Source organism: Ochotona curzoniae, unplaced genomic scaffold, assembly GCF_017591425.1.
Source record: "Ochotona curzoniae isolate NIBS_2020 unplaced genomic scaffold, NIBS_Ocur_1.0 scaffold_2476, whole genome shotgun sequence".
Taxonomy (NCBI): Eukaryota; Metazoa; Chordata; class Mammalia; order Lagomorpha; family Ochotonidae; genus Ochotona; species Ochotona curzoniae.
The window spans coordinates 12,793,989-12,815,682 of NW_024467095.1; the positions used below are offsets into that span (position 1 = coordinate 12,793,989).

Consider the following 21,694-nt stretch of genomic DNA (forward strand, 5'->3'; position numbering starts at 1 on the left):
CCAAAGTGAAGGTGGGAGCTGGGTACTCCATCTGGGTCTCCCACTTGGGCAGCTGGAACTTCATTGCTTGGGCCATCATCTGCTGCATCCTAGGTGCACTGGAAGGAAGCCTGATGGGAAGTGGGGACGGAATTTAATCTCTGGTACTCCAACCCGGGATGTGGGCACTGCAGGTGGTGTCTTACCCAGCTGCAGCACAATGCCTCGCCTTGCTTTGTTTCCAGGAGGCTGTTCTGTGGAACCTGTAAGGCACGTCCCACGCACAGCGCCTCCTGCTGCTCTCCTTCAGTAAGACGACCCAAAACAACAGGGCTTGCCATCTATTTGTTCCTCTGCCTTTTCCCAATCCCCCAACACTCTCACTTCTCTCTTCATTCTGCTTAAATTCCAAGGTCGGCCATGTCATACTCAATTATTTTCTCATAGCATCTCAATCTCCCTAACTTCAGCTTTCTCTGTCCATGCTCTTTCTTGAAGCTTCAGACCTGGTTAAATCCAGTTTCTTCGCTCTTCCAATGTTTTACACTATTGCAGGTAAAACGGCCATGGACAATTGCCTTGTGTAACCCTTGTTAATAAAGTGACCTTTGATCTCAAAAGTTCCTGAAAGCTGCCTGATGATCTTTCTCCCTTTCGATGCTTTTTAAAGCACTGATGACCCAAACTGTGCACACTGTGGAATACTTATGTGCTAAAGTAAAAACCTTAGAAAAGAAAAAGTTTCTGTCAGTACTGTAGTTAAACTCCAGGAAAAGAATGAGTGCAAAGAAAAGGCGCAGCAGCAAAGAGGCTGTCAGATGGCTCACCTCAGTTCTTGTCACCTCACTTCTGCACGCCAGCACCACAGACCAGGACACGTTATGGCAAAATACTCAGAAACTGACAGAGGTAGCCTAGATCAGAGAGCCACAAGGCTGGAGAAGCGAACGCACACAAGCGACAAGCTCCGAGGTGACTTCTGGCTTCTGTTTCACTATTATAGATCAGAGTCTGAAATAATTCACAAACCCTAGCACAGCTTACAGCAAAATTACATGATGCACATTAATCCAAGGAGATAAAATTGTTATTATCTGCTTAGTAAATCAGTCATTAATTTGCAAGTTACAGACAACTTGGATGTATTTAAAAAAAACTTTTCAAAAGTAAACTGTACGTTGCATAGATTCTGCAACACATGCCACCCAAATGTGCAGTTCTCTTGGACACGTAACAGAACCGTTCACAACTCCATCAGGACCTGTTCTGCAAGGACAGTGAGCAGAGACAGAGCCCAGGCAAATGCAACCCCAAGAATGCAGAGCAGGGAGCACTGGCAGATAAAGGCAAGAGGAAGGTTAAAAACCTGGCTCAGCCTTGGGGCAAAAACAGACATTCTCTGTCCTCCTGCTGGCCTGCCGCCATTGTCCACTCCCTTCCGGGTCACAATGCTCAGAAGGCTTTGTTTTCTAGGGTCCTTGGGTTTCCACAGATGAAGGCATGGTCGGTCAGCCATGTGCCTTTTGCATTTGTGAGAGTGATTCCCACGGTCGTCGACACTCAGAGGACACCATGCCATTCAGCAGGCTGTGTCCAGGACAGCTGAGCACCAACAGGCAACTGTCCGGCACTCCACAGCCACCACCAGCAGCAGTCTGGAACAGCCCTCTGAGCACTTACAGGAGCACAAAGTCCATTCACAGCCATCTGGGCCTGAGCCCCGAAGCTGCTCTAACAGACACCGTTATTTCAGAATTCTCCCCCATACATTAAAAGAATTAAGCTGCCGCCTATGGTGCTGGTAACCCATATGGAGAGGGTTCAAGTTCTGGCTGTTCCGCTTCCAATCCAGCTCCCTGCTAATGGCCTGGCAAAGCAGCAGAGAATAGCCCAAGAGTTTGGGCCCCTGCACCCACATGGGAAACCCAGAAGCTCCTGACTCTTTGCTTTGGCCTGGCACAACCCTGGCCATTGTGCCATTCGGCATGTGAATCAGCAGATGGAAGATCTTTCTCCCTCTCTCTCTGTAGCTCTGCCTTTCAAATTAAAAAAAAAAAGTTTTAAAAGATTTCCTTACTTATATGAAACACAGAGCGACAGAGATGGGGACAGGGAGAGACAGATCCTCTACGTGCTGGTTCTCTTCCCAAATGGCCACACAGCTAGGGTGAGTCAGGCTGAGGCGAGGAGCCCAGTCCTCTGCCGTGGTCTCCTGTGTGGGTGGCAGGGGCCCAAGCACTCTGGCCCTCCTCTGCTGCCTTCCCAGGTGCAGCAGCAGAACAGAGAACTAGGACTTTCACCTCTGACAGCCCCAGGAGTCACGAAGAGGAGTGCCCCAGACAGTGTTAATGCAGCAGCCCGCAAGGCGAATCAATACCTGGTCTGGAAGCAATGGCCAGAAACTGAATCCCTCCTTTCCACATCTCAGGGATGAAAGCTGGGGTTTCCTTTTGGCAAGTGGAACAGTCACCTGCACGGTGCCTCTGGGATGCTCAGTCTAGCTTTCACAACAGGGAACAGGGCCAAGATTCAGGGCAGAAGCCTTGGTGCAAATCGAAGAGAAAAAGTGTGCACCTGGCCGACACACCTGGAGTTTTTCTCTCTTTCAAGAACCTGAGTGAGTGAAGGGGAACAGGAGGAAGATGATGACAGGCACTCTAGCTCCCTGGCATTCTGCATCTTCCACGTTCTGCGGTGAGGGGTGAGGGGTAGGGCATGGACAGGCACCTGGCTGGCAGGCAGGAGCCGCAGAAGCTACTGCAGGCACCAGGGCCCTCCACAAAACCAAGTACGGATCCTTAACACAGCTTTGAATTCTTAATGGATATGGGAGGTAGGCCCGCCCTCTGTTCGGAGGGTTTGATTAAAAGTTGAAAACCAAACATCTTTGAAAATACCTGTCAACTGTAAATGCCCATTCAAACGAAAGAAGAGTGGCTGAGGCTAGTCTGGAATTGCAGCGTGGCGGGTAAATAAAATGCCTGTGACGCAGGCCCTACTGCTCCACTTCTCATCCAGCTCCCTGCTAGTGTGCCTGGGAAAAGCAGCGGCAGATGGCCCAAGGGTTGGCTCTGACTGCTGTGGCCATCTGGGGAGGGAACCAGCTGGTGGAAGATCTCTCTTTGTAACTTTGACTTTCAAATAAACAAACAAACAAATAAATAAAATTTTCTCTTAAAAAGACTGATGCTTACTTGCTGTGAGTTAATACTTCCGTGTTTAAGTAGACAATATAAACAGTAATACAAATTCTGAAAAATAAAAGTTCCTGACGGCAATGTTATAGAGTACCATAAGTGGGGGGCCCAGCATCTTGGCACAGCATGGTAAGTCACCTCCTGCCATGCCAGCTTCTCTTCTCAGAGGGGTGAGTTTGAGTCTTGGCTGCTCAGCTATCGTCCAGCTCCCTGCTAATAAAGCTCCTAGAAAGGCAGCAGAAAGGACCCAAGTGACCCCTTTACCCACGTGGGAGACCCAAAAGCAGCTCTAGGCTCCTGGCTTCAGCCTGACCCAGCCCCAGCTGTTGTGGTCATCGGGAGAGTGAACCAGCAGATGAAAGATATCTCTTTCTTCTCCTCTTTATCACTGTGCCTTTAAAATTAAACAGGTGGTTCTTATAAAAAAATAAAGTGTGTCAGGTCAAATTAAGATTTCTGAATCTCTTGGTCTACGCCTTTAGGTTCTCTTAGTCAACAGATATTCAGTAAGAGTGACAGAGAAAAATGCCAGGTATCCTAGATAAAATACCAGTTGCACTGTTAAAGACCAGAATAATACAGAAGTTAACAAAAAAAATCCTACTAAACGTATTATCTGCCTAGGGAAATGACGACACTTGCAGAGCATATCAAACTCCTCACATTCTCAAGAGGCTGCAACAAATCTCCGAGGGGAAACAAATATTTACACAGAGAGGGCTGCGCTCCTTTGAGAGTGTGGGGCCTGGCAGGAGAGCCCTTCGGCTGCTAACCGGTCTGCCACAGTGTCAGTGCTGCGTCGTGACGTTCCCAAGAGACCAGCCACGTGACCGACTCAAGCCCTCTTTCCTGCTGGAGGATCCTTACAAGAAAATCCTCCACTGCTCTAGGTACACAGAGTGCATCCTGCAAATCCGACGGGGGCCAGCAGGCTCCCAGACTGCTCAACTCGGAGCATTGCACCAGAGCCACCCCGAGCTGCTTATCTTCTCACCTCACCAGGCCCACACCAGGCCCAAAGCCTGCGGCAGGGCCTGGCAGATAAGAGGACCTGAACTCCAGCCTCTGTATGGATAAGCACAGGCAGCAGGTACTGAGCATGGAGGCCTTGCAAGTGGAACTGTTGGAGAGGCCCTGGCCCCAAGGGGCTTACCCAGGTCCCTCGGCATTTTCAAAAGCAACAGGGCTCCAACGGCTGTCCTGCAGGGAACCACCTAACTTAGCCAAGACTTGCACAAAGAATAATTCAGCAGAAGACTTGAAATGCGTCCACTACTATCCAAACATAAAAATGGCTGAAAGCATGAGGCAATGAAAAGCGGAGAGGCCAGGCTGATAGTGGCACGGTCGGGACACCATGAATACAGCTGGGAGAGAAATTCCACAACGGAGAAACCAGAGCCGCGACTTTGCAATCTCTGGTCATTGGCAGACAAGCAGAATCAAAAAAGCAATCAATAACATTTTAAAAATACAAAACACACAGATATCTAGATATATATATATATATATATATTCATAGATGAGCTATGTAATGGAGAGTAGCATGCTGGGAAATGGACATACACTGTTGTAGGTATCTCTATTCCAAAAATAAAAGGAGGACTCCCAATGGAACAGCTAAATATACCTTGACAATGCCATTTCCTATACCTACAATGCCATGTTACACAAAAATAGCAGAATGTTAAACTTGCCACTGATACTGAAGGACTATATTACTGTAATAATATGGGGTAAAGGGCCCGGCGCGGTGGCGCAAGTGGTTAAAGGTCCTCGCCTTGCACGCCCGGGATCCCATATGGGCGCCGGTTCTAATCCCGGCAGCCCCGCTTCCCTTCAAGCTCCCTGCCTGTGGCCTGGGAAAGCAGTCGAGGACAGCCCAAAGCTTTGGGAACCTGCACCCGCGTGGGAGACCCGGAGGAGGCTCCTGGCTTTGGATCGGCATAGTATCGGCCCGTTGCGCTCACTTGGGGAGTGAATCATCGGACGGAAGATCTTCCTCTCTGTCTCTCCTCTCTGTATATCTGCCTTTCCAATGAAAAAATAATAAAAATAAATCTTTAAAGAATAATATGGGGTAAAAGCGAGGGAGGAAGGGCAAAAGTGTATCATAGAAAACAGTAACAATTAAAAACTTTTTATAAAAGACATCACATCGATCAAATGAGTCTTGTACAAACAAAACAAAAATAAGGTTCATTCACAGACCTTGAGAGTTGAAATATACCCAACAATCTCACATTCAGCAGCATAATTGGCAAGCATATTCCCTCTGTAAGTCATCTTTGTCTAGCAATAAACACTTTCTGAACCATCAAACTGTCCAAAGGAAGGATTCTAGAGATGGCGTAAACTGAACCATGTAAGCTAATGACTTCTGAAGGAACAAATACAAGTTCCAAATAAATGTCTCCTATGATTCAGCTTCAAAAGCTAAATTTGAACTAAGAGTCACCCTTGACCCATGGGCACTTTTTTAAAGAGCAGTAACAAATAAGTAAATAAACCTAACAGACACAATTTCCAAACTATTTAAGACATGTCCAATTCTTAGCATTGGGAAAAAGCCGTATTTCCATACTTTGGTTAAAGAATATTTAGCCTGGAGCACTTTTTAAAGTCACCCTGCCATACTCTCCTAGGCAACATCCTGCATGTTTTTCTATTTGGAAGGCAAAGTCACAGAGGTAAAGATATCTTCTATCCACTGGTTTGCTCCCCAAATGGCGGCAAATAGGTCTGCGCCAGGCCCAAGCCAGCAGCATGGGTCCCTGGTGGGCGGGCAGAGCTCTAGGCCAATGTGCCGCTTCACCTGAGGACTGGGCTCGAGGAGACCAGGCTGGGGAACCCACGTGCTCCCAGGTACAGGGACTACGGATTGCTCAGGGAAGGGGGCATGGGGACGGGTGGAAGGGAGGTCCTCTGAGGCAGTACACTGCAGGTGGGGAATGACGTCTGGGGGACTTGTACTGACAAGGCCACTTGTACTTGCAGGTAAGTGAGGGAGCTGAGGACATGCTGTTTGTAGGAGGGAAGCTGGAAGACCTTTCTGGGTGAGACCAGAGCAACTGCCCGTGTGGGAGACCTGAGCTAGGATAGTCAGCATGGACCGCTGCTGATCACCACCCCCAGGAGCACACGACAGCTAGGGCAGGGCTAGATCGTTATTACTGCTATTGTTGTTTTCATCCCATGTTCTCCCTGGAAATGTCTGGGATTAGTAGGAGAATGGTACCCTAGGGGTCTTCAAGCCACCCTTTAAAATTGCAGTATGTGTTAAAAAAAATTGTAGTATGTTTGCATAATACACAGACACACACACAAATATGCTCACTGCAGCACCATAATAACAAATTGGGAACAACTAAAATATTTACTAAAGATTGGCTGGTGTTTATTTATACAAGGGTATGCTGTACAGCAGTTTAAAACAAATGAACAAGAGCTCCATGAATCAATAAGACCTCTCTAACGCTCTTCTCAAAAACAATCTGAAGGCCTGGCGAGGTAGCCTAGTGGCTAAAGTCCTCACCTTGCATGCACCAGGATCCCATATGGACACCTGATCTAATCCCAGCAGCCCCACTTCCCATCCAGCTCCCTGATTGTGGCCTGGGAAAGCAGACAGGGACAGCCCAAAGCCATGGGACCCTGCACCCGCGTGGGAAACCCGGAAGAGGCTCCTGCCTCCTGGCTCCTGGCTCTGGATCAGCTCAGCTCCGGCTGTTGCTGCCACTTGGGGAGTGAATCATCACACAGGAGATTTTCCTCTCTGTCTTTCTTCCTCTCTGTATATCTGACTTTCCAATAAAAATAAAATAAATCTTTTTAAAAAGTGTTGAAGGCTAAATCGCAGGAAAGAGACTTTCAGAAGCGCATTACTTCTGCAAACTTTGAAGATATTCAAAATAGCACTAGCTCTAAATTATGGAGAAAGGCTACTTGGTTATCCTAATGACGCAACATGCAGGAAAAACAGAACACTGTATATGAGGGCAGTTCTTAAAAGGAAACAAAAAAACCCACCACCACCATAAGAAAAGCCCCACTAAAAACAAAAAGTCTAAATGATAAAATTTCGGAGAGGCAGGAGGTGTCTCACAGGAGGGTTCCTGGTTTAATCTCTGATTCTCTCTGTATACAGGGAAAACAACTTCCAATATTTAAAAACACAAAAGTACTTTTCTGGTGTAAGTAGTTGCAGTAGAATAAAATCTCTCACTGTGTTCAGATACTATCGGCTCAAGCAGAATATTGCATTTTAATGGTAATTGTGCTCCAAAGACATTTATTCATAAAACATCTTTGTGGACAAATGAGTTTCTGGTTAAAATTCAAACACCACGACATGGTTGGTTAAACCTCTGCCTCAGGTTCTGGCATCCCAAATGGAAGCAGGTGTGTGTTCTGGCTGCTCCACGTCCCACCTAGCTCCCTACTTGTGACATAGGAAGGCAGTGGGAAGATGGCTCAAACCTTCGGGCACCTGCGTCCATGTGGGAGACCCAGTGGAAGCTCCTGACTCCTGGCTTCAAACTGGCCTAGCCCAGGCACTGTGACCATTTGTGCATCAGTGGACAGACAATCTCTCTGTTAAAACCTGCCTTTTGAAATAAAACTAAGCAAATAAAAAAAAAATCAGACACCAAAAACCCTTTCTGCTTCTTTTTAAGGAATTTTAAAGGAGGTAAGCATAAGAAATGATTAAGTGACCACATTCCTAACACTGCCTGGTCAGTTAGCTATTATTAATGATAGTCAAAAGGCCTGTGAACAACACCATGTAAAAACAAAGATCTAAAAAAAAATCTGTCATTCCTTCTTTCTAAAAATATATTAGGATATTACCCATTGGTCATTGGACAAGTACAGAATGACAGCTTTTAGGAATAAAACCACACACTATAAAACATAGAGAGGTATAAATTTGTCTTGCCACAAGCTTTTGTAAATATTATGACATGAGGAAATGGCAATACGTTGTCAATGTAGTGCAGCTAATTTTTTCCAATTAATTTATATGTCAGGCACACGTTCATGGTTTTACTATAAGCATTTGCCTTATTTAAACCAACTATTTTCAAGACTTCCCACCTACTCTTCCCTAAGCTGTTTTAAAAATGACTGGTTAAAACTTACACAAAGTCATAAACTTGGGAGATGTTCCACACAGAAATGTATTTATTTTACCAGTTAAACGTTTATTCTCAACGGAGAGGATGGTGTGAAAACAAAGCAAAGCTTTATCCTATTGCTTTCTTCCTTAAAAGCAGATCCGCCTGTTTACCTTGCATCTCAGATGGAACTGAAAGAGGACTTGAGAGTTAAAGGGCCATACATTTTTTCAAATTTTTGTTAACACTCAACTAAAAGATGCAAACACTTTTATGTTTCTCACTACTTTTTCTCTTCTTTTCTAAAATGTATAGTATGCAGCCTTGAAAACAGTCTTATTCTGATATTTTAAAAAGATTCATTTACTTTTATTAGAAAGGCAGATTTACAGAAAAAAAGGAGGGACACACAATCTTCCATCCACTGGCTCCCTCCCCAAATGGCCACAAAGGCTGGAGCTGAGATGACATAAAACCAATGGGGCAGGAGTCTCCTCTGGGCCTCTCCCATTGGTGCAGGGGTCCAAGGACTTGAGCCATCTTGCACTGCTTTCCCAGGCCGTAAGCAAGGAGCTGGATTGGAAGCAGAGCAGCTGGAGCTAGAACCCATGCTTATTTGGGATGCCGGAAGTGCAAGGCAGATGATTAGCCTGTTAAGCCACTAAGCAGACCCCCTCACTGACTTCTAAAACTTGCTATCTGTCTCTTTTTAATAAACCTGTAAACAGTATTTAGTAGATGTCTGGCATCGTGGACTCAGTGTTTAAAACAACCCTCTGTTCTTAAAGTTTTGGCAAATAAAAGCTATAGTTTTCAGGTTTTTTTTTTTTTAAGAAAATAATAAACGACAAGGGTTAAGAAGTTAAGGCAAAAGAACAAGAGCTCAACTGATCAGACTTATCAAATTAAGAGAGAAAAATACAAATATGAGAGTACAGGAAGGAACATAAACAAAGCAGACGGTGCCTAGACAAGACAATCTGGAGGTGCCTGAGAATAGCCAGGTCATGGTAAAGCAGGTACACAAGCCACTCTGGATCTCCCAGAGGGCAGTGGGCTGCGCTGAAGCTGGAGCTGAGGCGGGGGTGGTGAGGAGGGGGAGTGGATGGGTCAAGCAGAGCTCAAAGGGCAAGGTGGTAGGAGCCAAGAGGCATGGTGAGGAGAGAGAGAGAGAGAGAGAGAGAGAGAGAGAGAGAGAGAGAGAGAGACACACACACACACACACACACACACACACACACACACACACACACACACACACACACACACACACACACACACCAGGCCTGGGACCCCCAGGTGTGTGCAATCAGACCAGGGACCTACAGCCTCGGACGATGGGGCTGGGCACTTTGGAGAATATGCTGTAAGTCAGGCTGGGAGAGTTACAGCCTCATTGTGAGCACAATGAGATCTGAATCTATCAGAGCCAACTAACGAGAGACTGAAACTTGTATTCCATTAGCCTCTTTCTCAGACCATCAGCCTATTGACCTGCCCAAGAAGCCTCTGCTCACTGTGCGTTTAATAGACACCTGCTGTTAGGTATCTAGTACTCAACAGTGTTTAACTTTCAAAATAGTTGAGCATCTCCTGTGGTCAAAACACAACACCTCCAGGAACTGCAGCCTGCAGTCAGAACACCTGACATGCGACGTTTACTCTAAGGAAGGGCCCTCCAGCCTACAGCACTTGACATTAACTAACACCAACAAGCAAAACGTGTGAAGGATTTGCTTGATGTAAACTCACCTTTGCAGCAAGATGTGGAAAGGGCACTAGACATTCTGGATCAAGAGAATAATTGAGGCAAGGATATTAGGCCACAGCCATTAAGACTGCGTCATGTGCCCCCATCAACTGTGGCTTGCTGACTACTTAATAGAGACTTACAGAAAAGCTGTCTTTTCCCCCATGTTCTCTGACATTCAAAATCTAAGTGACGGGTTAAAACAATGACTTAGGAAATATTTATGTTAAAAGCCTCCAAAAACATGATAGTGACAAGTGCCCCCTCACAACCAAATTCCATCTGCAGAGATATTCTTGAGATATGTTAAGAAACTGCATCTCTGAAACCATTTTAAGCCTTTCTAATTCGGATCGGTGTTTCTGTGACTTCGTGACTCTTAACCAAGTACCTACAACGCGACATGAGCGTTCTTTGCTCTATCCACGACACCTGCACCAAGGGCACGGGCAGTCTACCCTCTAGGTCGGCATTCAAGGCACACAGAGGAACAGAAACTGAAAAGTAAAAGCCTGGATCTTCCCTCCCATGGAATATGATTTCATTTCCTTCTGTAAGGCACAACGTTCCTCTATATTCTACCACTCTTCTGTTGGGTCAACTATCGAGTCAACGTCAATTGAAGCACTTACACTTACACTTACAATCCACACAATTAGGACACTGCAGATACGGGTGTGCAACATGATTTGATCATAATTTACCTTGCATACTGCACGTCAAGTTAAACTGAATTGTCTAGAATTTGGTTTCATGTTACTTCAAGACGGTGGGTACGCCTATACTTTGGGCAGCAGGAACTCGCCTACAATTACTTTCTGCTTTTTTCAGAATTCACACTATGGGGAACTGTTACATGCACAATAAACTATCATAGCATTAGCACATATATAAAATTTACAGAGAGGGGACCCGGTGTGGTGACTCAACAGGCTAATCTTCTACCTACAGGTGTCAGAATCCCATATGGGCACTGATTTGTGTCCTGGCTGATCCACTTCACATCCAGCTCCCTGCTTATGGCCTGGGAAAGCAGTGGAGCGTGGCTCAAGTCCTTGGGTCCCTGCCTACACGTGGGAGACCTGGAAGAAGCCCCTTGCTCAGTTCAGCTCTGCTCTTTGCAGCCATCTGGGGAGTGAACTAGCAGATGGAAGATCTCTCTCTCATTCTCTTAGTCTGCCTTTTAAGTTAAAAAATAAATAAATCTCCAAAAAATAAAATGAAATAAAACTTACAAAGAGATAGTAGGAACGCATCCTCAAAAATAACTTGCTCATAAGACTACGCAAGAAGTTAAGAGAGTTAGTGTTAGGAGTTCATTTCTAAAATAAGTATTTTGGGGGCCTTCTAAAGAAAAGCAAATGCTACTAGGGGTGGAGGAGGGAGAAAAAAACAAGTTGTGACAGGAACAGACCAGTCCAGGGCTACACTACACCGTTTTTCAGGGAAAAACCAGGTAGCCTATTTGGCTGGAATGTAATCCTTTGTAGCCATGATGTTGCTTTAAGAGTTGCGAAATTAGTCGGCCAATTTGAAATTCATTACTTCATCATTTTGGGAAAGACTAAATGACAGGTGGGCCATATACCTTGGTAGGACCTGGGGAAAGCAGTGAAAAACCTTGACAACAGTAACCATTAGGAAAAAGAAAAAAGATGAGGCCACAGAACATTAACCTTCTGCAATAATGGAAATGAAATGGGCTGAGTCATGTTTTAAATTCAACATGACCTTTTGAAAAAGATGCTTTTCAGGTCGAAAATGTATTTAAGCCACGGGAAGCTTTTCTCTTTCCTTTGGCCCAGAAAATTCCCTTCAATATCACTCTCATGAACTATTACATCTTGGAACAGCTAATGTAAATTAAATCATGTCGGTCCCTAGGCAAATAGATACAGAAATAGCTGTATACAATGGATCTTCTTGGCTTCACTTCTATGTGGAACGTGTGTTTATATTCTGACCTTTTGTCTTTTTTTTTAAATTAAGAAACATTTTTAAACAGCAGCAACTAGAATGATTTTTTTTTTTTTGGTTTCCAAACATATTAAGCTACACATGGCAGAGCCTACTGCCGAAACATTTCTAAATGTTACACCAACTGTGTTTATATTTCTGATTTTTTTTTAGATTATTTTGTTTTCATATAAGCCATGACCTGAAAATTTTAGCTCAGATTCTTTCCACAAAATAATTACATAATGGAAGCATCTGAGTCATGTGGAATGCTGAAACACAAAATTCACTCCCATCAAACAGAGATAAGGCTCGGTACTGTGCCGGGGTCTCCATGGTCGGGGATGGGTCCCGACTAGACAGCATGGCACGGCTGGGGCTGGAAGCATGATGCTAAGTCACCCAACCTGGGGAAAATGATAGCATTCTCCATCCTTCTCCATGCCTCTTCCTCAGTGATTGATTTAAAAACAAATACAGTCTAATGTTGGATTTCACAGCATTAAGCAAAAAACAAAAACAAACCTACTTGGGGCCAATATCACAGTACAAGGAAAGCTGCCACTTACAAAGCTGGCACTCCCGCAGCGGAGTGTACGTCCAAGCCCTGGCTACTGGGCTTCCGATTCAGCTTCCTGCTATCACGCCCGGGGAAACAGCAGACAGTGGCCCAGGTACCTGGGCACCTGTGACTTGTCTGAGAGACCCTGGTGAAGTTCCTGGTACCTGGCTTTTGACCTGGCCCAGCACTGGCTACTACAGCCCTTTGTGGAGTGAGGGGACGCTTGGATCTCTCTCTTCACTTTTCCTTTCAAATAAACAAATCTTTCAAAAAGAAAGAAATAAAGGAACAATAGGAAATTCCAAATTATACAAGTACATTTTTTTAGCCTTTTCAACTTTTTCTATCACCTTGATGTTCCAGGAGGAATTCATAATACGTGAATTAATATAAACGGTGCACAAAATGCTAAGGATAGTTTTAGGAACTGGACAAAGCTGACAAGGCCAAAACCGACCCCATCTGCGTAAGAGTTTCTCTATTTCTCACCTGCCCCATCTTAGAAATAAAAGAGGGGACATATGTGATCCCTGAGACAGTCTCCCGACACAGGGATTGCTCTGTAAGAGATGGGAGAGTGTAAACTTAAGTGGCAAATACTTCAGAGCCTGGCGCAATGGCTCAACGGGTAAATCCTCACCCTGCAAGCACCAGGATCCCATACAGGTGCTGGTTCGTGTCCCGGCTGCTCTATTCCCTTCCAGCTCCCTGGTTGTGGCTGGGAAAGTGGTAAATGAAGGCCTAGAGGGACACTGTATTCACACGGAAGACCCGGAGGAGGCTCCTGGCTTAGGATCAGCTTAGCCCCAGCCACTGCAGCCATCTGTCTCTTCTCTCTGTAAATCTGACCTGCCTTCCCAAAAAAATTAAAATAAATCTTTTTGAAAACATTTTTCTCTAAAAATTGAAGCAATTTTTTTTAAGAGGCAAATGTTTTGGCTGGGGGGGGGAAAAAAAAACAAAAAAGCTGACTCTTAGCAAATATTTGTGTAGGGATTGAATGAGCTCTGCAGCCTGCTACCTTCCGGCTTTGGCACACACCTTCTCCTAAAGGTCCCCCCACCCCAGGGCGGGTCTCAGCCCCTTGGGGATGCTTAAGAATCTGCACACATCCACTTGGTCTGCTCCACAGACTCCTACCCCTAAACACTGCAGCCACCCCAGCCCCCCACTGTGGGCCTGTTCTATGAACTTCCTCGGTGGGGAAGGGTCATAAACAAACTGCTAATTGATAGATTCAAAGGTCTCTTGTTGGCATTTAACTGCTGGAAAACACACACACACACACACACACACACACACACACACACACATTAGCTGCTTTTACATTGCTACCAAACAGAATCATGACAGCTGGAAATTTACTGGAATCCTGGGACTTGGATGTGCAAATAATAAATATGCATTCGTGGAAGAGACGCACAGCCCACCCCTTGATGTGCAACCTCCAAGGAAACTTAATTGTCTTATATGGAATAATGGCCGAGCAAACAGAGAAATGAAATGATCTAATGCTTCCATTGTCATCTGCTTGTTTTTATTGCACAGCCTCCCTTTTGGGCAAAATATTAAGTCACCCCCAGAAGCCGTCCCAATTGATGCTCCTTCTTTGGCTCTTCCCCCTCCTTTCAGGTCCCTGCTGGCTTCTCTTTTTTTTTTCTTTTCCTCCTTTCCCCCTCTCCAAGCAGAAAGTAATGGTTAGGTAAGAGCAGAAAGGATACTCTTACAAGTCCTCTGCTGTCCCCATATCAACCCTGAGCAACCCACTTAACACTACAACCTAGAAAGGCACAATCAAAAATATTTTAAAAAATCTCTAACACTACTACTGTAGCCTCTTAATTAAAACAATGGTTCTGTGGCCTAGCCTGGTAGCCTAGTGCCCAAAGTCCTTGTCTTGCACACACCGGGATCCCATATGGGCGCTGGTTCTAATCCCGGCTGTTCCACTTCCCATCCAGCTCCCTGCTCGTGGCCTGGGAAAGCAGTGGAGGGATGACCCAAAGCCTTGGGACCCTGTACCTGCCTGGGAGACCTGGAAGAAACTCCTAGCTTCAGATCAGCACAGCTCCGGCCGTTGTGGCCACTTGAGGAGTGAACCAGCCGTTGGAAGATCTTCCTCTCATTTCTCCTTCTTTCTGTAAATCTTAATTTCCAATAAAAAAAATCTTAAAAAAAAAAAACCAATGGTTCTAATACGTTAATCCAGTCTCATCAATGACACAATCCATGCAGGAGGACTGAAAACTCCCAAGCCAATCTCTAAGGGCAGAAGACTGTAAGTACAAAGCCTGACCAATCATAAAATCCTGGGGCTCCTAAGCTACAAGTCGAAGGTTGAAATGACACAGAATTTCCTAACTTCACATTAAATCCTGAGGAGAAATGCCACAGGAACAAACGTCCCACTTCATCCCTCCAAAAAGAACCAATGCTAGATGCATTCCCATAAAGCAAAATGGAATCACTGCTGCACAAGGAAACGTCATACTCCTGGAAGATCTGAGAGCAAGGCAATCCTTCACCTCCCAAGGAACCAGGGCTGGCCACGTGTCCTGACGACCTTAGGAGCAGGAGGATTAATACCTCAACCTTATGAAGGCAGGCACTGTCAACCTGAGAACTGTCTAGCACAGTGCTTTGTGCATAAAATGCATGTCAGAAATTTAATCCAAAAAGACTGATTTGCAGGCATACTTTTCAAATAGATACTCGATGTATTTCAGAGGTTGATAATACAAGGAGAGCATACAGAGTCTTCAGACAGTGGCACAAGTGCCTGGAATCATTCAAGCAAGTTTCTTCAGCTGCACAATGATGGCCACATGCCCTAAGTGGCAAAGGCTAGCAACTGGCTGCTTTGTTTCATCATAATAGTTGTTGGTCAGAGACAGAGAGAGGGACAGAGAGAGAAAAAAAGTAGGATCTTAAGGGTTTTGAAAGCGATCTTAATGTATCAACCTAAGTAACAATTTGTAAAACCATGATCACACTCTGTAATTTCCTGTTTTTCGGTCCAGGAGGGAACTGAGGAATCACAGAGGGCTAGCTCCAGCTGCTGGCGCTGTGCAGGGAGGAAAGCTGTCTCCTGCAGTGCAGCATCCCATATGAGTGCCATGTGAACCCCAGCTGCTCCACTTGGGATCCAGCTCCCTGATAATGCACCTGGGAAAGCAGCGGAGGATGGCTCACAAGCTTGGGCCCCTGCATGGTTGTGGGAGGTCAGGATGAAACTCCTGGCTGAGTACCATCCCGGCTCTGGCCATTGGGGCCTTTTGGGAAGTGAATCTGTAGGTAGAAGATCTGTTTCTCACTCTTTCTTTGTACCTCTATCTTTAAAATAATTAAATAAATCATGAAAATTAAAAAAAAAAAAAAAAAAACGGAACCCCGCAGGCTCCTGGGAAGTCAGGCTGTACACTGCCCTGACCATCTCGGAAGACTTCTTATTCAAGTTGCAATGAAGTGCGGCCTTTTCAATTCTGCATCTCATAAAGAATATTTGCTCATAAACATCCAAGAAAATTTCTGACACATGAGTCTTCTTACTTCTTGAACCACTTCTTCTCATGATAAACAATTTACCCTCTTAATCTCCTGCCTCCATCATAGCAAGCTGTAATTGTCCCAACAAGTGCATGGCCCCAAGACTCTCTTATAAATTCTCCGTATTCCCTTTAAATTGTGCAAACTAATGGTAGACATTCGACACAAGTCACCGCATTACAGGGTAGATTTTAATTCATACTCCCTTGAGGCACTTCTTATCTAAGGCGTGGTTCTTCACCTTTCGGCTGCTATAGCCACTGTGATCTCTGGGACACTTTTCTTTCACAATGCAGAAAATCAGTTCTTCAAGACTTTACATCAGAAGACTTGACTTCTCCAAGACTTGCTACTCTGTATAGCACCTATACATAATTTAATTAAGGCAACTGAAACTGCATTTCCTTCATTTTTAATTTCAGTAATGTCTCTGAAAAAGAAATATTGAGCAATACAGGACCTCGCAATGATGCCTGAATAAAGCTGTTGTCACCGAATTTACTCCAAACAGGCACTAATTCAGTTCTCTGGTTACCGCAAACCCTTCTGATCAATGAGAGGCCAAGGGCCACCACCCCTCTGAAGCACCAGGTCCTAACCTGCAGAGAGGAGGACGTGAAGGAGGAAGGCCGAACAGATGCCACAGGGCCTCCATTGAGCCTCTTTTCAGCCCTCAGAGTTTATTTGGAGGCGGCCGTCTTAAGCCACTCTCTTATTCGTACACCTAAAGGTTGCCCTTTTAGCTAGAATTGACAGACAGGAACTAGAAAGTCATAATTAGAACTGATAAAGTCAGGAGACAAGAGGAGAGGAACAGGGGAACTGTCAGGAGCGGAAGGGCTCCTCTATGGAGACAGGAAAAGAGAAAGGACCCTGGGACACACCAAGTGGCCTCGTATTATCCAAAGCCATGTCGCCTGGCCCTCCAACATCCCTGGCCCCTAGACCAGAGGACAGACATCTGCCAGCCCACTGCAGGTGCCTGGCTTACCTGAGCAAACCAGCGCATGCTGACATCAAGGTCATGCTATTAATGTCTGCCCCAGACAAAAGACAGTTCCATGGGCAAAAGCCAACTTCTAAAGACCATCATTTATGCTAAAGGGATTTACACGCAAGGACTTGAACATCATTCATGAAAACAGAACAAGGGAACCTTGGCTTAGTGAATGATGGTCTTGGGCTTCAAGGACAACAGATGGAAACCAAGGCCCTGCAACTCACAGGATTTCTCTTTGTGTGACCTTGGACAGGATAGATTTCAGAGTCTTATGATGACGCATTATCTCCAATAGAGCTAGAGACAAAAAGAGTACTCATATTAGTCCTAACACATGCTTGAGATGCTGATCCAGGGGGCCCTAAACAGTACGGATCCCAGAGAAAGTCAGTCTTGTCTTGAAATACACATTTACTATTCCATGAGAATTACCCACAGGCTCTTGTTTTGGGTACCGTGACACTTGTGAATACAGCCACCATGAGTATTGAAATCGACGGGTTGGTAGGTTCGAGGCTCACTCCTGATGGTGTTCCCCGCCTTGCCCTCCCAAGTATTACTTCAATTCCCCTCCCCGTTTCACCAGGGCTCAGCAACAAGGACCACATTGGTATGTGGCCAGTTTTGTCCAATCTCAACCCTCAGAGAGGAGTTAAAGGATATTAAATAAATAAATTAAAAAAAAAAAGCTTGAGACCCTATGGTCTAACACATTCATTAACTGGCTCTTTAGAAAACCAACTGCTGACTGCTTTGTAGCTTCCAGCTGTTACTGAGCCTGGAGGCTCAATACCAACTTCTTAAAAAGAAATAAGGAGAGTTGACCAGAATAGAAAACATACCAGACCACTGCTAGCTAACAGAAGAAGCTACTCGGACCACAGTTTCGGCTATCCTCCAGGAAGTTCTTGGAGGATGTGAGTTGTGGTGCAGTGGGTTAAGCCACCACTTAGGAAGTCACATCCCATGCTGGAGTTTCTGGCTCTACTCTGCCCTTGACCCTGCTTTCCACTCCTGAGTCAAATGCCAGACCAGGTACTGTAGTTTCTGCTACTCCGGTGGGAGACCCGGCACGTGGGTAAACTCTATTTCTGTCACTTTGCCAAAATCAATCAATCCCTTTTAAAAGGTTAAAATCTTGAGAAAGGTTTTAGTTAAAGATGTATTTACTTGAACTCAGAATTGCAGAGAGAGGGTGAGATGGACAGAGAGGGGAAGAAACACAGAGAGATGGTTCACTCCCTACACGATCCCCCAACAACCAGCCATAGCCGGGAGCCAGGAGCTCCCGGGAGCTCTCTCAGGTGGAGGCAGGAGCTGAAACACTCGGGCCATCTTCTGCTGCTCTCCCCAGGTCATGAGCAGGTAGTGAGAGCAGAAGTGCAACAACAGCACGCTGACTACAAAAGGCAACTTGGCCCACTTCGCAACAGCATCAGTTCCCAAAACCTTTTTTTTTTTTTTAAGTTGATGGAAAAATGGAGTTAAAAGCATGACTTCATCTTGGTTAAAAAAAAAAATCTGGAAATGCAGGCATAGGTTTTTTTTTTTTTTTTGAAACAAGCATTTCCAACTTACAGAAAAGAAAAATTTGCACAAAATAATCTCAAAAGTTTCACTTTTCCATGAACCTTCTTAAGTTTTACTGGGTAATAAGCAAGTTGTATTTGCTGGCAGTCAAAAGTTCTCAAGTCCTTGGATGAGGCCTGGGGAAATAAATGGTACTATTGCTTAACAGGTATTTATTAAAACCTATATTCAGTGACTTTTACAGCAGAGGTGCTCTGAAGCCATAAAGCCACGTAAAACAGCTCCTATAGTTTAGAGCCCCCGGCTTAGCCATTATTGCCAAATGAAAATTGTATATACGCTGTGCATACTTTGTCATATCCTAAGGAGAAAATGGAATCACCAATGCAAATATTTCAAAATCCTTACACACACAAAATATTTTAGTCACATGAAGCACATATTACAAGGATTCTTGGGCAAGCCCCTTAGTTTCTCCCAGTAGGGAAAAGGAGTCCTTTGTGTGTGTGTATGTTCATGTCTACATGCATGTGTGTGTGTGTGTGTGTGTGTGTGTGCGTGCACGCATGTGCTGGGAGCATAAAAGAAGTATCCGCTGCCTCTGTCTGACGTCATCCGTTACCATCTACTTGAAATCGGTATTCTTCCTTCCTTCTCGCCTATCTATCAGGGAAAGCATTTGCTTCTCGTGCAAAAGGAAGAACAATGACAGCCCTGGTTAGCCTATCCCGACAAACACTACAAAGTGCCAAATTAAAATCCTAAGTGTCAATCTTCCCTTTTCGCCCCACAGTGCGCTCATCTCCAGGGATTTCATGATTGCTTTGGCGATGGCTCAAATGGGTGACTTTGACAGTCCATTTCAAGACAAGGAAACAACCCTTGAATACGTGGGCTCCCTCCATAAACGGTGCCGCCGACACACAAGCCACATGCAGTGCCCATAACAGAACCTGGTGCAATGCTGCAAGCACACAGAACACATCTGCACATTTGCACACCGTGGTCCACTACAGCACGGGATGCCATAAGAACAGAGATTTGGGATGTTATGCAAACATGAGTGCATCTGCGTGTGTTGGGGAAAGCGGGTTGTAAGCAGAAAGGGGTGGGACTTGCCCGAGCAGCTATTTGAGAAAATCCCTCTTTCTTTCCCATTCATTCTTCCCAGCTCCAGCGCCTGACAGGGTCCTTACAGACACTTCTGGCTTTTCATTCTAATGACAACCAACAAGCTTTAAGAACTCTCCAAGGTGTTTTTCACACGTTTTTTTTTAAAGCATCAAATCGTTCAATATGTTTTACACTTAAAAAAAAAAAAGCCAGCTTCCCTGTTGCAAAGACTCTGTGGATTGCAAGCAAATGAGATTCCTTTGTTGTGTGTCCAACACAAACATAACATAATCCTAGTCAACTGGAAAAATAATAAAATGACCCCATTTCCAAGAATGTCAGCGCTAGTATCATAAACGTGAATCTACCCCAGTCTGTCCCATTTCCAGCTCCCGACAGCGGACCCTAACCGCCTTTCCTCTCTGGGAACACTCCTCTAAGAAAGATAAAGGCCGTAGAGAGGACACCTCACGGCCAATTTCCTTCACGCACAATGGCATCATCCCAGGGCTAACAGCTGCAACCGCGGCCAAAAGTTGTCTGGCCACGTTTGCCCAGGAAGCTGGAAGGTGGAGGTGGTGGAGGCGCAGCGCAGAGGGAAGCCTTCAGCGCCCACCTCCAAACGCACCGAGAGGGGGAGGGAGCGCGCCCAGAGAGCCGAGTAGGAAGATGGGCCGAGTGGGAGAGCCAGAAATGGATGCTGAGGGGGTGGGCGCGACAGGGAAGGTGGGGAGGTGGGGACTCGGGGGAGCGAAGCTGCAGGTTCAGGGCGCAAAGCCGGGAACAGGGTGTGCAGCGAGGGTCGGTCCTCACCGTTGAACGCCCCTGCGTCCGCGGCCTCCTCTTCTTCCTCCTCCTCCCCGTTCTCGGAGTCGGAATGCATGGGTTCCTCGGCGAAGTTGACCCCCTTGCTGGGGGTGCCGCCCCCGGCGGCGGCGGCGCCCGCGTCCCCCCAGGTCCTGCCCTCATGGCCGAAGCGCGCGGCGCCTTTGCGCTCGTTCTCCTGCTGCAGGCGCGTGAAGTGCTGCAGCGCGAACTCCAGCAGGTCCGCGGGCTGGTGCCGCAGCACCTCCACCGTGAAGCCCTGCAGCAGCTCCGTCAGTCCCGCCGGGATCTCGATGCTCATCCTGCCTTCGGGGCGGCGGGCGCCTGGGCCCCGCCCTCGCCCCCTTCTCCGCTCCGACTTCGGGCCCCGCGGCCACCACAGCTGAGCGCCCACGGCGCGAACGGCTGCGAGCGCGGCGCAGTGGGCCCCGGCGGCCCGGCTGGCCCGGCTGGCCCGGCTGGCCCGGCGCGCGGCTGCTCCGTGTGGCGGCGGCGGCTGAGCGAGCGCGGCCCCGGGAGGGCTGGCAGCATCTCGGGCTCCTCCCGCTGCCGCCGCGGCCGCGCCTCTCCCCACCCCACCCCCGCCCGGCGTCCCGCCCTCGTCCCGCCGCCGCGCGCGCGCGCGCGCTTACGTGATCCCGGAAACCATGGCAACCTCGCGGGCACGCACCCGCTGCTCCCACCACCTTGGGGCGGAGGGCGCTGGTGGCGGCGAGCGCGGCTGCGGCACGCGCCCGGGGCGTGGGCACCACCTCCCCACCCGGCCTCCTCACTCCGCGAGGCGGGCGCGCGCTGCACCTGTCGACGCTGCTTGGGGCGGCGGGTGGCCTGCCCGAATTCCCCGGTCCCAGGTGCGCTCGGAGCTGGGGCCAAGCGAGGGTCCTGAAAACTTCAGCCCTCTGCCTCATTTTCCCTTCCTCTTAATCCTAGTTGCGTTGAGGAACATTGGTTCTGTCTTGTCTGAAGTCATAGAGTTGGACAAAGAAACACTATGCCATTTAGGGGACTTCAATCCTCTTTCTTTCCCGTCTTGTTCCATTCTGTATGATACTGTGCCATTGTGAATAAACGCTATGCATTTACAGTTATTTATTGGACTGCACGTTTTATTGCGACACC

General features: G+C 46.7%; 1 protein-coding gene across 1 annotated transcript in view; it reads right to left on the reverse strand.

Annotated features, from left to right (window-relative positions):
• PRKAR2B (protein kinase cAMP-dependent type II regulatory subunit beta) overlaps positions 1 to 21,033 on the reverse strand; it is a 76,475-nt gene extending 55,442 nt beyond the window's left edge. The window contains exon 1 of the mRNA XM_041001950.1: positions 20,564 to 21,033. Coding sequence (XP_040857884.1) covers positions 20,564 to 20,876 — 313 coding nt within the window. The 5' untranslated portion in view covers positions 20,877 to 21,033. The remainder of the gene's footprint in view (positions 1 to 20,563) is intronic.
• Positions 21,034 to 21,694: the final 661 nt, after the last annotated feature.